Source organism: Carassius auratus, chromosome 15 (genome assembly GCF_003368295.1).
Source record: "Carassius auratus strain Wakin chromosome 15, ASM336829v1, whole genome shotgun sequence".
In the NCBI taxonomy this organism is placed as follows: domain Eukaryota; kingdom Metazoa; phylum Chordata; class Actinopteri; order Cypriniformes; family Cyprinidae; genus Carassius; species Carassius auratus.
In genome coordinates, this window is record NC_039257.1 from 9033994 (window position 1) to 9052129 (window position 18136).

The window sequence follows — 18136 nt, forward strand, 5'->3', positions numbered from 1 at the left end:
CTTACCCAGCTGGCATTTCTCTCCATGGTATCCAGCTGGGCACGTCTTCTGGCACTCTCCAGTTTTAGGGTCACACGGCTCACCATCAGAGCAGTTACATCGCTCGTGGCAGCCAAGGCCGTAGTATCCGTCATCACATTCTACACAGGAACACTACATATATATCTCCATGTACCTGTCAGAAACAACAGTTTCAAATGGCTGTAAGAAACATCACCTACCTTCCTGACAGCGGTCACCACTGTAACCAGGTTTACACATGCAGGAGCCTTTTTGTGAATCACAAGAAAGTGAGTTTTCCTGCACACACTGGCATTCCTCCGAGCAACCCGAACCGTGGGTCCATCTGGGACATGCTGATGTGGAGAAACACTATTTTACTATACCTTAAATAAATGAAAGTAACCATTTTGACACTAACATGCTATCTTAGTGTACTTACGCAGGTGGCAGAATTTGCCGTAGAGGCCAGGTGTGCAAAGACACCCTCCGTACAGACGATGGCAGCGTCCATTACTGGGACAGCTACACCTCCTGTGACAGAACCTCCCATAGAATCCCTGCGGACAGCCTGATGACATCACAGGGAACATGAGAGAAACTCCACAGTGTTCATCTGGAGCTCCATGAGGTCCATTACATCACATGCTCTTGTCAAGACAGAATGATCAGGTCTAATCTGAGAGGAATTTCAGAGACAGCTGGGAGACATGAGGTTGATGGATGATGTGATGAAGACAAGGAAAAGCCAAGGGCAGACAGAGAGGAAGTGGACAGGAAGGAGAAACTTTAACCCAAGAGCTCCAGTTAGTCTGCTGATGGATGCTTTACATCTATTTCTACATTTCATCATTTAGCAGACTCCTTTGTGATACATTTTAAAGTACATTAAAAATCTAAAATTACAAAAAACTAAAGAATAAAAATCTGAAAAAAAAAACACCAATATCGCAAAATATTATTACAGTATATAAAATGCCATTTTTAAAAGAATATATAATATATCTTAAAGTAAATATATCTTAGCTCATTTAATGGAATTTATTCCTCTGGTATCAAAGCTGAATCTTTAGCATCATTCCTCAAGACTTCAGTGTCACATGATCCTTCAGAAATTATTCTAATATGATGATTCAGCGCTTAAAACACATCACTTATTATTATAAATGTTGAAAACAGTTGTACTGCTTAATATTTTTGTGGAAACGGATTCTTTGTTGAATAGAAGGCTCATTTATTTCCTAAAGTTATGAATATTGAAATATGACATACAGTAAGGAGAGAGGAAAGAGGAAATGTCACAATCAATGAAATATGGAAGATGTTAAAAGAGAAGTTAAAGATGCATGTGTACTTTACCGTTTTCACAGTGCAGACCGTGGACCCCTGGAGGACACAAGCACTTCCCCGTCACTGGGTCACAGCGGCCCCCGTTCTTACAAACACACAGACTGTTACACTGAACGCCATATGTGCCCTCGGCACAAGCTAAAGGAGAGAGAGAATGCAAAAGTAAATACATGTTTAGGGTTCTCAGAGGAACCAGGGAGAAAGAGAAATACAGCAGCCACTGTACTTTTTGTTGATTTTAGGGTGCATTAAAAATGGGACGGTATGGAAAACTCAAACTGCGCTCATGTGAATTCAGAATGATGGGTGTGGAGGTGCTCTTAGGGCTGCAGCTCTCCAACATTCTGTCCATTTTTGTAATAAACTACCCTACAGGAAGTACTTTCCTTAGAGTCGTGGAACTGCTCCACTTAAGAGCTTGATGGGATTTCTGTATAAGTAAAGGTTATTAGAGGAGGACTACAGCTAGAGCTAGATGAGGAGAAAAAGAAAACTTTTCTTTCTGAATTTAGGTTCTATGCTGACTCCAATATTCAGTCATCAAAATGTGTTTTTTTCTGGAAACATCTAAATTAACTTCTTTTATTTCAATGTATGTATATACTGTAAGTATAAATGTGTTTTCTTGATGCTGATTTGTCTCTGAAGCAGTGTTATTTAAACATCCCTGAGATAGCTTAGTTTTTACGTTTATTTTTTCACATTTCATTTTCATTTCATTTAAAGTTTTCGTATTTTTGTTTTAATTTTTACTCTTTTTTTTTTCCAAACATGTCTATATGATTTTATTCATTTTTATTTCCGTTTTAGTTAATTCAGTCCAAGTTAAACTAAATTAAAATGTCAAAGGTTGCCTCGGGCAATTTACCGTATTTTTTGGACTATAAGTCGCACCTGAGTATAAATCGCATCAGAAAAAAAAACATATATAAGTCGCACTGTACTATAAGTCGCATTTATTAAGAACCAAGCACCAAGAGAAAACATTACCGTCTAAAGCCGCGAGAGGGCGCTCTTGTCCTCAGTGTAGGCTACAGGAGCACTGAGCAGCATAGAGCGCCCTCTCGCGGCTGTAGACGGTAATGTTTTCTCTTGGTTCATTTTTCTCAGTTCATGTCAAATTAATTTTGATAAATAAGTCGCACCTGACTATAAGTCGCAGGACCAGCCAAACTATGAAAAAAAGTGTGACTTATAGTCCGGAAAATACGGTACCTGAAATAAGTTTGTATTTTATATATTGAATATTTATTTTAAGTAATGAAAATATTTTTACGGTTTTGCTGTAGGTTTTAGTTAACTACAATAACCCTTCTCTGAATAATTTTGTTGTTTGCCATCTAAAAAATATAATAAGAAATAAGTTAACTTAGCCACTAATAAATAATCCTTTGCATTATGATATCTCAAGAGTCTGTGGGAGTTCAATGTAAAATCGTCCTTCTCATGTTTCGTGTAAAAATGTCTTGCTTTGTGTAAATAAACCTAAACAATGTAGCTGTGTGTCCCCAAGGCCTCTGTTCAGTTGGAGTAATAGGGGAGAATAAAGACACTCACTGTCATTACAGGTGACCCCAGTCCAGCCAGGTCCACACACACAGCGATCCCTCTCTGACGCACACACTCCTCCATTAGCACAGTCCTCACAGCTCACACCACAGTCGTCACCGAATGAACCGTCCTCACACACTGATACAGAGAGATTAACATATTCACTCATCCTTATCTCTGTATGTTTATGTCAGTTTATGTTAACATTCTGGGTTTCTCGTACTTATCTTGCTGATGACGGTCAGCTCCTCTCTCTCTTCAAGGTTTTGTGAGTTCTCTGGGTCGTAGGTGTATGTGTCATCATCATACGGTCTACTTAAAGCAGCGGTGTAATGCAGCAGTTGAGGGGGGCGACGGAAAAACAAGTCCGGCAAACGGAGAACTTCCGGCTCATCTTCACTGCCGACAACCTCTTCCTCTTCTTCTTCCTCTTCCTCGTCCTCCAATTCCCTGTCATAGAGAGCTAAACACACGAAATGGGAAAGAACAAAAAGAGACGGACAAATACAGAGACAACTAATTAAAATCAATTATATATTCTATTTTATAATGAAAAACTGAAAATATAAAATTTATAACATTTTACATAAAACAAACTAATGCATATTAACAATAACATTTTGCTAAAACATGTCTTTTGGGTCTTAATAATACTCTGGTTTATAACTGCATTATGAAGTGTGCATCACTTCCTGACTATGAAGTCAACACTTCATAAAGCCAGTTAAACTTGTACTCACGTAAGCATGATTTCTGGTCGTTGTCCAGTCTGAAGCCCACCTGACAGAAACACTCGTATGAGCCCAGCGTGTTCACACAGTACTGAGAACACCCTGACGTCTCGGATACACACTCGTCAATGTCTGAAGAGAGAGATTCATATTAAAACAGCAGTCATGATACACTAAATGTGCTTAAGTAATCTTCAAATCTAGTCGATTTATGAGGAAAACTAAGAAAAATATCTTAATTTGCGAGTATGTTAAAAAAGGATGGTTAAAAAAGGGATTGGTTAAGAGAAGATCAAACAAGGAAGACTAAACACACACCATCACACGTGCAGCCGTTGGGTGTGTATCCAGGTCTACAGCTGCACTCATAGCCTCCTGGGTAATTCTTACAGTAGTGACTACAGCACGCCTCCCCGTTTTTACACTCATCAACGTCTGTGGACGACACACATAAATACAGAAGCGTTTTCTCAGAAGAAAAAAAACACCATGTAACATTAAAGCTGCAGTAGATAACTTTTGTAAAAATATATTTTTTTACATATTTGTTAAACCTGTCATTATGTCCTGACAGTAGAATATGAGACAGATAATCTGTGAAAAAATCAAGCTCCTCTGGCTCCTCCCAGTGGTCCTATTGGCATTTGCAGAAAGTCATCCGCTCCCGGTAAGAAACAAACAATCAGAGCTGTGGTCCTTAACTTTGTTTGTGTTCAAAATGTAGAAAAATGAACATAGTAAGCGAGTACACCATGAATCCATTTTCCAAACCGTGTTTTTAGCTTGTCCTGAATCACTAGGGTGCACCTATAATAAGTGTTTATATTCTGACTATTTTAGATTGCTTCTGGGATACCGCGGCGGAGTAACCCAGTACCTTTGTGATTCTTCATAGACATAAACAGAGAGAAGTAGTTCCGGCCACGATGTTCTTCCGCAAGATGCAAGCAGTTCTGTTTATTAACCGCTAGAGCGTCAAAAGTTCCCTACTGCAGCTTTAACACTAAAAATCAGGTAAATATTTAAAGAGTCTAGACAACACAAACTAATAAGTATAGTAATTTTTTTTTATCCCATCTGAATCATTTTAAGTTAAATTATTTATTTTTTTGTTGTTGAATAATAGCAAAAGGTGGATATTTTTTGTTATGAGTATGTCTAATGGTTAATTAGGGATTTGTGGACATTAAAAATTCTGTCATTTTACCATTATTTAATTGAATTGTCAAAATGCATACATTTAAACTGAATTATTTAAATGAATATTTTACCATTATTCCATTTATTTTATCTTATCATAGTAATATAGTAGATAAAGCACCATCATCCTGTACATATTAAAGTTAATTTAGCAAAGATGCATTTATAAATACTGTTCTTGACATCACAGGAATAAATTATGCTACTGTGCAAAAGCCTTAGGTCACTATTATTTTCACCAACGAAAATGGTTTAAAGTCAGTTATTAATATATTTTTCTGTAATTTGTCAATAGAAAATATCTATTTATATTTCCAAAATTTATTTTGCCATTAATTGTAATAATCTAGTGAGACTTTTTACCATAGCAAAGCTACAGTACTGTAAAGGTTTTAAGCACTTATTTAAAAATGCTGTTTTATTATGGTTGTGCATGCTTTATTTGATTTCTATTGGACTGTTAAAAAAAATAAAAACACCTGCTCCCATTCTAAAGTTTGGAAGAGCAAGGATACTTTTTAATATAACTAAAAAGAAGAAAGTCATATACACCTAGGATGCATTGAGGGTGAGTAAAACATGGGCTAATATTCATTTTTGAGTGAACTAACCCTTTAAAATCTCACCAACCCCAAACTTTATAATTGTAGCAAATATACATATAATTCTTAATCTAAAATAAATACATTTTACATGGTGAATGATTTACTAGACAACCATCAAGTGGGGCCCATACCTATACACATCTTGAGGTCATCAGCGAGATGGTAACCTTGGTTACAGGAGCACAGGGGCCCACTGGTGGTGTGCTCACAGTGATGGGAGCAGCCCCCGTTGTTTTTCTCACAGCCATTCACGATCTCCATCTCGATACCTGAAGGATACATCATTCTATATTATTAACATTCACATTTATTCATTTAGCAGACGCTTTTATCCAAAGTGACTTACAACTGGGGAATACATGAAGCGATTCATCTTAAAGGCAAATACACACAGACATTTTTCATAATATTAAGTTTAAAGCATTGTTCATATTAGTACAAGCTAAAGAGGGAAATATTAAAGAAAAGAGAATACAAGGTTTTTGTTTTTTTTAAGGTTGAAGTCAAATATTGACAGCTGTCGCTTGAAGGTTTAAGACTTCACTGATTGGTGCACGTCAAAAACACTGACCAATCACAGACTGTTTGGCTCCAGTAAACCACATCCACATGTCAGTGAACTACTGAGATAATCTAATAACTGTTTTCTAACGTGTTTTAAGTTTTCCATCTAATAATACACTAAAAGAATCACAGAACACATGTTAGTGTGTGTATTTGTACTCACGGTAGCACTGTTTCCCATCAGCACCCAGTTCGAATCCTGGGTTACACACACAACGGAAGGATCCCGGCACGTTAACACAGCCGTGAGCACATTTAGTCTGACCAGACACACATTCATCTATGTCTGGGAGAGGAAATGTTTGGGCAGTTAGAAGATATGTCAATGAAAAACGTAAAATGTACAATAAATAAATAAACACAATGTATTCAGTTAGGATACCAGCAATATGAGTGTGTGTGTTTATGTGTGTGTCTGTGCGTAAGCATGGCAATGCATGTGTGTGTACAGCAGGGGTCAGAGACTCTTCATGGGGTCAGCTGAGGTTGTCTCATAAAGTCTGGGTCCAGACAAACATGTTTACCCATGACTTTTACACTAGCCTGCACACATAGTAACTAACAGCAGATCGTTATACCAGTAATCTTCTGTGTGTTTGTGTGTGTGTGTGTTTGAGCAGGACCTAGATGGGTAGTGGAGGTCGGTTTTATGGCACAGCTGAAGAGAGATTTTCTACATATACATAGGTTCATGTCATGCACTCGAACCTTCACATCTTTTGAAGTCAGCTCCCGTTTTGAATCCTGATCTACAGCTGCACTGCGCCTGTCCATTCACATTACTGCAGATATGAGCACATCCGCCGTTATGCTCCTGACAGGGGTCCTTCACTGAGAGAATAACACAGCATACACACAATAATCATCACGATATTACTACAGTAAGTCAAAGACAACACATGTACTGTATGTGAACTCACATTCACAGTGTTTGCCGTCTCTTTTGAGCTGGTAGTTGCTGCGACATTCACACTTGTACTGCTCGTTCCCCAAATCCACACACCTGTGCTCACAGCCGCCATTCTTCACAGAGCAAGAGTTCGCAGCTGGAAAAATGTCATGTACACACACACACAATGCTTGTAATGATCGAAAATCCCTCTGTAGTAACCGTAGCTTTGCTAACGCTCCTACAACCAGCCAGTGCTGTTTTAGTATCAGTGATATACTAGTATAGTTTTGGTTAATATTTTGAATTAGATTTTATATTTATATTTTCACTTTACTTTTAGTTAAAGTTTCAGTATTTTAGTTGTGTTTTTGTCATCTGTATTAGCCTTTTAATATGTCTATAATATTTATTCATTTTATTAATTACTTTTAATTTATTTTAGTACTGCAACTTAAGAAATAAAATAAGAAACATTGCCTTTTTATTTTAAAGTTTACTATTTTATTTTATTACAGTTTAGGTTGATTTTATTTTAAGTAACGTGATTGTTTTTTATGCTTTTTAGTTTTAGCTAACCATAATAATCCCAGTTAGAGCACATAAAAATCTTTGAAATCTGATAATGACAAACTCAGATTTTCTGTTCGGACTGGAAGTAAGGAAAACTTTTATTATAAAGGGGAAAACATCTCTGGATCAAATCCAGTTTGGAGTTTGTATATATTGAGAGCTTTGGAAGGTTCTCATTCCTTCTCTCCCGCTCTCTGTCTGATGATGTTTCCATGTCGTGTCAGAGTTGGCAGATTTAGGGAGTCTTAGGGGACAGGTCAGAGCTGTTGTCTCACTGTGATGACATCGCCAGGCCTGTCACAGGGTGATGACACATCCAGACTCCAGTAAAACAGGATAAAGGCTGTTTTAGGGTGATGAGATCGGCAGAACTAGAGCTCTCTTGCTGTGTTAACACTGTTTGTTGAGTTTTAGGCAGCCTGCTGTCGAATGCATCACTACAGCTGATAAACAGATGCCACTCAAGACTGAGACAGATTCTCCACCATGAACTGTATGTGTGTCTGTGAGCATGTGTGCATGTTATACAGATCTTACCTATGCATGTGTGAGCATCAGCATGAATGCGGAAACCCTGGCTGCACTCACAGTGATACGAACCGAGTGTATTCACACATGTCTGCTGGCAACCACCATTCAGCTCTTCACACTCATCTTCATCTGTTGGGATTGCATGCAACAAATGAGACAAGGTCTGCCTTCACCTAAAAACGGACTAAATTAGGCTGACACATTTGGTCGGCACATATTCTTTCTTTAAATTATTACCATTTAATTATTTATGTCCTTAATTTTATTCATTAATTTATTCATTCATGTCTTTAAATATAAAAATATAAAAATAATAAAAAAGGAATTTTAAAAGCAATACAATTGCAAAATGCAGTTTTGAATATTTTACTTACTGTTTCTCTGCTAGTAAGTGAATTCCTTTATCTTTTGTCAACACCCTTCCAAAAAGTACCAGAGTACAGTGAAGGTCCCATATTGTTAAATTAGAGGATCTTTATATATACCATGGTACTAAATGACTACCAAATCTATAGACAAATGTTACTCCTAGAAACTTATGACAGTACCAAAGTACTTTTTGGTCATTTTGTTATGGCTGGCACATTGAAACATTGTGTTCAATACATATGAGTTGCCATAAATAGTAAATGTCAAGCTGTCTCTGTGAGGAAAGAGATTAAATACTGGAGATTAATGGTGACCGACCATGTTTCACTCCATCCAGTTCTTGACTGTTTTAACAGATGTTTGCTTTTAAAAGCTTGTTTATGCACACAAAATAAGCCTCAGTAAATGTTTAAGGGGAAAAAATTAAGGATTGAGTTAAATATGAGTCTGTAGTGGACAAACGTAAATAAATCCTACACACGAGCTTATGACATCACAAGAAATGTTATCTGTTAAAACAAAGACATGATGTCATTGTAGATTTCTTGTCATTAAGTCTGGTGTCAGAATAGAACTGACCTGTCAGAACTCAGAAATCAGTTTGTTTCTGAAGAGAAATATAACTTTGATTCTAAAATATTAAATGTCCCTGAACCAAAGAGCTAATGATGTCGAAACCATCATTCATAATTATATATATTACATCTGCTGAACATATTCACATGTGTGAATGTGCAAATAATGTCCATATTCATTCTGCTTTGTCAAAGAACCCTGTCCAAAATCAACACAGCACAATATTGTTGGAATCTATTACAGATCTTTAAAATACACAATACTGTTGCTATTAAGATCATTACAATTTCCTCTGTGTTCATTAAGTTTTGTTAAGATGAATTCCTACAGACTCCTACATAAATGCAGTCATCTATGTGGGTCAAGTGCTTTAACATACAGCCTTCTCCATGACTGGATTATTGAATGTAGTTCATTAGCACTAATTAACCATTTTGACCCAAAAGAAATCAATTATAGCCGTCTGACAATTTCCACAAATCTATCTGAGAGATTTAGTCACTCCACGTTACAAGAAACACAACTCAGAGACTATGTAACTTCATTACCCAGTAAAATGTAATTGTGAATTTATAATAACTTACTGGATACTGAAAAAAAAAAAAAATTAATTAGATTTATTCACACAAGTGCCTAACCTGTAGTGATTTTAACATCAGAATTACTGTTACATATATTATACAGGATCCTCTCTTGAATTTCTCTCATTAAATTCAATTATTAATTTTTTTACAACAATAAGTTGATCTACATATATCAAAAATCTGCATTTCTGTGTTCAGTCCCCCAGCTGCCACGTCCCTCTCATACACCTGCTTCCTCACCTGTAGCCTTTCAGTCCAGCGGGACTGAGACAGACAGATCATCATTCTCACACCTCAACACTAACAGCTGAGACGGACACAGATGTAAAACCGTCTCTCTCAGCGCATTCAGGAACTACAGCCCACACAAAGCCCATCATACACCCTTCTTCAACTCATGATGAAACCTGGCCAAACTAATGGCATTAAACAAGCTCCCAATTCATTTACATTCACAGGATGGATTAAAAAGTGAACAGAGACCTTTAAAACTATACTCTTACTTATGATCATGACAGTTTAATGCATTACTGATCTGATCATAAATGAGTCTGAATGTTTTATGGTGAATGCACAATATTATACAGCTTATGATTTGATTTACTGCTGCTCATAGATATTAATATTTAGAGCTCTTTTCTCAGATGGTGGTTTTAAATGGAACACTACAAAGGTTAAATGACTTTAGAAAAATGAAATAAACTCAAAGGATGTGAGTGTTCACTCACCTTGGCAGGATTTCCCATCAGCTCCGAGTTTCATGCCATCAGGACACCTGCAGTAAAAACTGCCAATAGTGTTACAGCACGTGCCTTCACATCCTCCGTTATCGTCCGCACACTCGTTTATATCTGGAAAGACAAGAAAAAAAGAAAAAATAGTTGTTGGAAAAATGTAGATGCTTCAAATGTACCCAAGCTTTTAGATCATTTTGATTTCAAATGCACCCTTTTTTTTATAATTCAGTATATATGTTGTTATTTAATGCAAGTTTGGTTAAAACATTTTACTTCGCCATCCACTTGGAAAATCTTTCTTTATTTTGAATGCTTTCTTCTTTCCAGCATGATGTTTAGAGAGGTGAAAGGCTTTTTGTAGTAAAATTTCCAGTCTGATGTCTTCAAATAGGAAATTTAGTGGTCACTTCAACATGCTTGCGAAAAAATGTCATCAAACACAGACATAAACAAATGCACCACACACAAACAAACACACACCAGAACTCAGACTCAGGTAATAAGTCCAAGCTGCTCCAAACAACTGCCTTACGCACAACCGATTCTCATCAAGGAGACACAAGATGGGTTTTGAAACAGTGAAAGCAAAAATGCCTAAAAAAAAATAAAAAAAAATGTATGTGTTTTTCTGTAAAGCCTCAGAAACCAAGGATGGGTCGCCATAACAAAGATCCAGGCCACACCCACACTTGGTTTCTAAGGCAACACAGCATCACCAGATGAACTCCACATCTAACTCTTTAATATTACAAACATTATATATATTATTTATGATTCCTTTTTCCACATGAGGACATTATCAGATTCCCAAATTTAGAAGACATTTGACAGCTTTCTGATCTTGTGGAGTCATGTCTCCCTAACAACCTTTGACTCTATGGCACAGCACTGACCTTCAGCAAACATCCAATAATAATACAGAGTGCTGACAACATCTTTCCTGTGGAAAGACAAGAACAGATTTACAGATGTACTGAGGAGCTACGCGCTCTATCTGTGGTTATTCCATTAGAGAGCTCAAACAGGAAGTCAAAGCAAGATAATTTATTAGTAGTAGTTTTTTAACAGACATTTTTCCTGGGTTACTCCGAACAGCACGTTTCTTTTAATCTGACTTAAGAGGCAGAGGAAATACTCTGAATGTCTTCTAGTATCTAAGTGTGTCTAAGTGTTTGAAACAGACTGAAGAGTGAGAAATAGACAAAAGCAGAGAGCAAAACCATTTGTGGTGTCTAATGTCTTTGAGTTTAACATCTGTAGTCTGGAGTAAACAAATGCTCTACACATAGGGTTTGCAGCATCATGAGGGTAAGTAAAGGATGACAGATTTTTTATTTTTTTTATTTTGGGGTGAACTTTCTCTTTAAGTGATTTCACAAATTAGAATGTGCCTGGAGTGGCTGAAATGCATCTATATATATATATACTGACTCTGAAATACAGACACAAATACACCTGAGAATAAACATCCACGCTGACTTCTGTTTAGGTTGTTTAGGCCCCTGTTGTCCATGTTTCATACCTGGTGATCATTCTCTTTGTCATTTTAAATCTTTCTACATCTAGACTTGTTCTGTGTCCAGACCTCCGTCATTAATCTTGGTCTGGCAACAAGGAACAGGAACAGGATAGAACGATGAAAAACATCTAGAACAACATCAATAACAAACAACAGGAAATGTACAGCAAATGGAAAGACTATTGAAAATGTTATTGAACTGAGTTTGTGTTGTGTAATATTTAAACATCATTTGTGTCACTTGAAGATCTTTCTGAACTTCTGTATATTGAATTCCATAAAGAATATTTTTCAAGTGGAATGCGTTTTAGCATTTTCCATTGTTTTTCTATGTTCTATGTATGTTTTTTACTGGTGGGCTTGCATCTCGAGTCTTTTGTAGCACCTCGTGTATAAACGGTTCTAAAATGCTGAATTTAAGTTTAAAAAAAGAAGTTACATATAAATAAAAATAAAAAATGTCTAGATTGGCATTCCACTGTCTCAGTGTCTCATATTTTGAAACACAAAAACATGTTCTGTATGAATGGCCCAAGAAAGTTTGTTAAAATTAATTTTAAGAAATTTTTCCAGTTAGATAAAACATTTTTATGATAATTTTTTTTTAAAGATAAATGGACTGTATTCTTTGTTGAATAGATTAAAAAATTTAGGATACCACATAAAGTGATATAAGACTATTTAAAAATGTCAAATAAAAATAAACGTATAAAAAGCATAAAAATAAATGTCTATGTAATGTAAATTATACACAATAGTTTATGTACTTTAAAGGATTAGTTCACCAGAATAAAAATGTTCTTATCATTTTCTTACCCCCATGTTATCCAAGATATTCATGTCTTTCTTTCTTCAATCAAAAATAAATTAAGGTTTTTGAGGAAAACATTGCAGGATTCAATGGTGATCACCAGGTTTGAGGTCCAAATTGCAGCTTCAAAGGTGTCTACACGATCCCAGCTGAGGAATAAGGGTCTTATCTAGGGAAAAGATTTTTCTAAAAAATAATAATAATTGTATACAGTTTAATCACAAATGGTTGTCTTGCACTAGCTCGACTTCATGCATAACGTAGTCACATTGGATAGGTCATATGTGACATACAGTGGGGGAAATTTTTATTTCATCCTCTTCTGATTTTGTAAGTTTGTCCACTTACAAAGAAATTAAGGGTCTGTAATTTTTATGGCATGTTTATTTGGTTAGAGACCGTAAAATCCAGAAGAAACCATTATATAAAGGTTAGAGGTTGATTTGCATTTCAGTGAGTGAAATAAGTATTTGATCCCCAAACAAAACATGACTTAGTACTAGGTGTAGAAATCCTTATTGGCAAGCACAGAGGGAAGACATTTTTTGTAGTTGGTCACCAGGTTTACACACATCTCAGGAGGAATTTTGATCCACTCCTCTTTACAGATCCTCTCTAAATCCTTAAGGTTTCTTGGCTGTCGTTCGGGAACTGGAAGTTTCAGCTCCCTTTACAAAAATTTATCTAGGATTGAGGTCTGGAGACTGGCTATAGGCAACTCTATAATCTTAATGTGTAGGGCTGTAGCTATCGAATATTATGTGTATTCTACCAAAAATTCCATTGATTAATCTAGTAATCGGATAAAATGTGTTTTTGTTTAATTAAAGTGCAATATTAATTATGCAAGAGAAAATAAGACTCCTGGGTCTCTTAAAATAAAACAACTAAGTTTCCTTTTTTAGAAAAAAAATATTGTATTTTTTAAATGAATAGAATGCAATGCATACATAAAAAATAAACGTCCTGTACCCTCAGAAGAAAAACATCCCCAAAGCATAATGTTTCCACTTCCATGCTTGACTGTAGGGATGGTGTTCTTAGGGTCATAGTCAGCATTTCTCTCCCTCCAAGCACGACAAATCGAGTTAATGCCAAAGAGCTCAACTTTGGTCTCATCTGCACACAGCACTTTCTCCCAAGCCTTCAGCCTTCATACCATTTCTAGTGCTTCTTTTTCAGCCGATAGCTTTTTCTTTGGCTGGCACTATCGTTCTTGACCTGTTTGGTTCTCTTCACACAGTAGTACTTTGTGACAGTTTTGCGGCATTGCTTGCATTTTACAGCGCAACACCAGTGGAATTGCAGGGTATGAACAGTTACAGTGGTACAAACATTTTTGTCTCAGAACACACCCTGAACTTGAGAATAAAGTGAGGTCAAAGGTCCATCTGAATGCTTTAATGAACACCTACACTCTTAAAATTACAAAGGTACTTAATTGGCATCTATGGTTCCATGAAGAACCTTTAACATCCATGGAAACTTTCCATTCCATTTTAAAATTAATGAAATTAGGTGGCTAATCAGGCCTGTACATGTGCCTTCTTGAGCAGGGGGACCTTGCAGTCACTGCAGGATTTCATTCCATTTCAGTCCGTAGTGTGTTACCAATGGTTTGCTGGGTCCCAACTGATTCAGGATCATTAACAAGCCCTTTCTCATGATCATCCTTTAATGGTTAATGGATCATCCCTTAATGGTTGTTTTGTATTTCTTCCATTTCCGAATAATTGCATCAACAGTTGTCTCCTTCTCACCAAGCTTCTTGCTGATGGTCTTGTAGCCCATTCAAGCCTTGTCTCTGAAATCATTTGACAGCTCTTTGGTCTTGCCCATGGTGGTGGGAGAGGTTGGAATGGAAGATACAGATTGTGTGGACAGGTGTCTTATACACCTAATGAGCTGACATTAAGAGTAACTTCTTAAAGTGGCAAGACTAATCTGTGTTCCACATGGGCATGTGACCAATCTGTGGGAAGGCAGATCAATTTCTAACCTATATATAATGTGTTTTTCTGGATTTTTTGGTTGATATTTCTTTGGTTGATAGTCTTTGTCCATGTAATTCCATTGAAGTCCACTATATGGAGAAAAATCCTGGAATGTTTTCCTCAATAACCTTCATTTGTTTTTGACTGAAGAAAGACATGAACATTTTGGATGACATGGAGGTGAGTAAATAATCAGGAAATTTTTATTCTGAGAATTGAACTAATCCATTAAAACAATAGACATAATAGAAAATGTGACTGGAGAGTCACATTTCAGTCACAAAACTCACCACTGTGATTCTAAGTAGTTAGCATTGCTTCAAGTCAAAATGGTCCACTTTTCAAGACTCTTCCCATGGGTCCCTCGATGTATTGGATTGTTTGACCATTCATTCATTCATTCAGAAAAATGAAATAATAATTTATAAAACACATCTTACACTTATTATTTCCATTTAAATATTAAGAAGTGTAACATATTAACTGATGGCCATAAACTCTGGGCCAGAGTGAAGCGGAAATCTAATGACCATAGCTATCTTTCCTGGGATCTCAGTTTGGCCGCAGTACAGCACACCTAATGCGTTCTACAGACGACAGACGACAGATGACAAGACCTCACAAGGTCTCTACATAGTGTCTTTTTCCCTTCAAAATTGGAAAAGAGGATTATTGTCACAATTCAACCTTATAATTTAAGGCAGAAACTCTTACTGCTTACTGTAGGTCCCAGATTTTAAATACACTAATGAGTCTCAAAGGAAAGGTTATGAGGCATTTTCATACTCTTGCATTCCTTTTCTCTACTTTTTCTCAATGTATGGTTAAGTCGTTTGGTTATCTCTCAGGGTTATAAATGCTTTGAGGAAAAGCAGCAGTATCTCAGGAATATCCCCTGTCCTTTCATTGGGAGATCCTCTTTAATGGTTTAGACAGAGGAGTTACAAAACATTCGAAGCTTTAATCTGTATGCTCTATCAGAGAAGAAAGTTTTGTGTAAGTTGCACGTGTCTTTTGTTGTATAGAAATTGCACAGATCACTGCACTTGGCCCTGTATTATCCTACATAAACAAACACATTCAATCCAGGCCTCACATTCAAGCATGACTTTTTTTCAACCAACAAGGGAGAATAAAACATCTGGCAAGCATTTGCACATTAATTACATGTTTCCGCAATTAATGGACGATCAGTATACAGCTACCAACAGGATGTTTCCATATTCCATCAAATATTAAATTAAAGGTGTCTGCTTTACAGACCCCATGAAAGAAACTGACTATGAAAATAAAACAGACACAAAATAGACAAAATTTTTGGGAATCATTATATTTGTTTCAAATTCCACTCATATACCATTCAAAAGTTGGGTCAGTAAGTCTCTTATGCTCACCAAGCCTACATTTACCTGATCAAAATACAGTACAAACAGTAATATTGTAAAATATTATTATAATTTTAAATAACTGCAGCCATTACTCCGGGCTTCAGTGACACACTATCCTTCAGAAATCATTTTAATATGCTGATTTGAAACACATCTCATTATTATCAATGTTGAAACAGTTGTGCTGCTTTATATTTTTTGTGGAAACTGTGATACACTTTTTTCAGCATTCTCTTATAATAGAAAGTTCATAAGATAGGAATTGATTTGAAATATCTGTTATATTCTAAATGTTTTTACTGCCACTTTCGATTAATTTAATGTCTCCTGTTCAAATGAAAGTATAATTTATTTGAAAAAATCTTGAGCGGAACAATACAATATACATAAATAAATATGCATTAGCCAAGCAATAATCAATTACATGTAAACACAAACATTTCTCTACATATTCTGTACTGTGCTATCAAGACTATATCACTTTTGTGTATATTAATGTGTCCTCTCAGGAAATATCTAATATAATGTTGATAATGAAAGCACTATTTAGTCATAAACCATTAAAAAGCAATAGAACTTCCCTTTAATAACTCATATTTTATAACACTGAATACTGACAGCTGACGCTGTATGATCTTTAAAAGGTTTTTGTGTTAAAAGCAAAAGAACATTCCAGCACACACACACAACTGGTTCCTGTTTCTCCACAGCAGGATTTGGTTTCTCTGTCTCTCAGCTGAGATCACCTGCCGAGTGGAGATGCTAGATTCATTTGCTTCTCAAGTTCTCACTGGAATAACGTTTTAAAAATGCCCGACTTGCTGCATCATCGAGCCCATCTCAACAACAAGAAGATATAACCTACTGTTGATCAGGAAACTCACTCCTCACTCACAAGGTCTCTATTTTCAATGCCAGTGATTTCATTGCCAGTGTTTTGCTTTTCAATAATCCTTCAAACTGAATTTCCGATTCAACAGCCCGTGTCTGCCAGAGCGTCCTGCAGCAGTGAGGCTCTTGTTCAAATATGAGTTTCTCACCAAACCAGCACATGGAGCATGTCAATACGAGTTCACTTAACTAAAAGGGATAGCTGTCCTGGTGGGATAAGCATGCTTTTAAACAGCCAGTGATCTATTCAAAAACCTCAATTATAATTTACAAACCACTAAGTCAAAGTTTGCACGCATGCACATATTTGTGCTGGATCAGAACATTTCATGTCTTGATTCAGAGTAGATGACTGAACTGAAGCATAAAGACCAGAATGGGGCAGTGAGAAAGTGGAAAACTGGAAAAACAATCGACTCTTTCTTAATACTGTAAATACTGTAGGTTCTGTAAATGTTGATCTTATTGTGCATGATTGATCAGGACATGTTACTCTGAAAAAAACTCTTTACAGCTCTAAAATGACTTTTCTTTTCTGCTGACATAATCAAAACCATGCATTTGGGGAAAAATAATATTGGCTAATAAGGTCCAAAAAGGGGGTTCGTAATCATGAGGGCGTAGAAGAATCATTTTGGGTTTCCCAATGTTTCAGCTCTTAAAATAATTATTTGTAAAAATTGATGTCTTTTAAAAAATGACAATTCTGTTATTAATTACCATTCCAAATCCAAACCGCTATGATTTTATATCTTCTGTGGAAAACAAAAGATTGAGGAATGTTTGCGTGGCTTTTGTCCATAGAATTAAAATCAATGGGGTCTAAAACAACCACATATTATTCTACGTTCCACAGACGAAATAAAGTCCTAAAGGTCTGGAACAAATTAAGGCTGAGTAAATGATCACCGAATTTTCATTTTTAAATGTAGTTAAAATTTAGTTTTTCATTCAAGACATACAGTCTGGGTATGTACTGGAATGAGAACAAAGATGTCAACTAACAAAAGAATATGTCTGTGTATCTTTAAACAAAGAATGTAAGAAATGTGACCCAGTTTAACGGGGTGCCTAAAAAAGCTGTTAGTGGATCAGGACCTCTTGAACTCCTCAATAGGCTCCAGTATTCCACGAAAATATGTAGAGTCATGATGCTCCATGGGGTTGTAACTCTTAACTCCACTACAGGGCAAACAGGATGGGGGGAAAGGAAACCCTCAGGCAAACCGTATCAAACAAACTCAAACAGACACATCTTTAAACACTGTCTGCT

The 18136-nt window shown here is 36.3% G+C and overlaps 1 protein-coding gene across 2 annotated transcripts in view; it reads right to left on the reverse strand.

The window, feature by feature from the left end:
- egfem1 (EGF-like and EMI domain containing 1) overlaps nt 1-18136 on the reverse strand; it is a 45802-nt gene that overhangs the window by 21217 nt on the left and 6449 nt on the right. For both annotated transcript variants that reach the window (XM_026282117.1, XM_026282116.1), the window contains exons 5-18: nt 10252-10374; nt 8001-8123; nt 6922-7047; nt 6710-6832; nt 6165-6287; nt 5569-5706; nt 3951-4067; nt 3642-3764; nt 3125-3364; nt 2908-3039; nt 1360-1488; nt 443-571; nt 222-356; nt 6-140 (exon numbers count right to left, since the gene is read on the reverse strand). In XM_026282117.1, the coding sequence (XP_026137902.1) occupies nt 6-140; nt 222-356; nt 443-571; nt 1360-1488; nt 2908-3039; nt 3125-3364; nt 3642-3764; nt 3951-4067; nt 5569-5706; nt 6165-6287; nt 6710-6832; nt 6922-7047; nt 8001-8123; nt 10252-10374 (1896 nt within the window). The remainder of the gene's footprint in view (nt 1-5; nt 141-221; nt 357-442; nt 572-1359; nt 1489-2907; nt 3040-3124; nt 3365-3641; nt 3765-3950; nt 4068-5568; nt 5707-6164; nt 6288-6709; nt 6833-6921; nt 7048-8000; nt 8124-10251; nt 10375-18136) is intronic.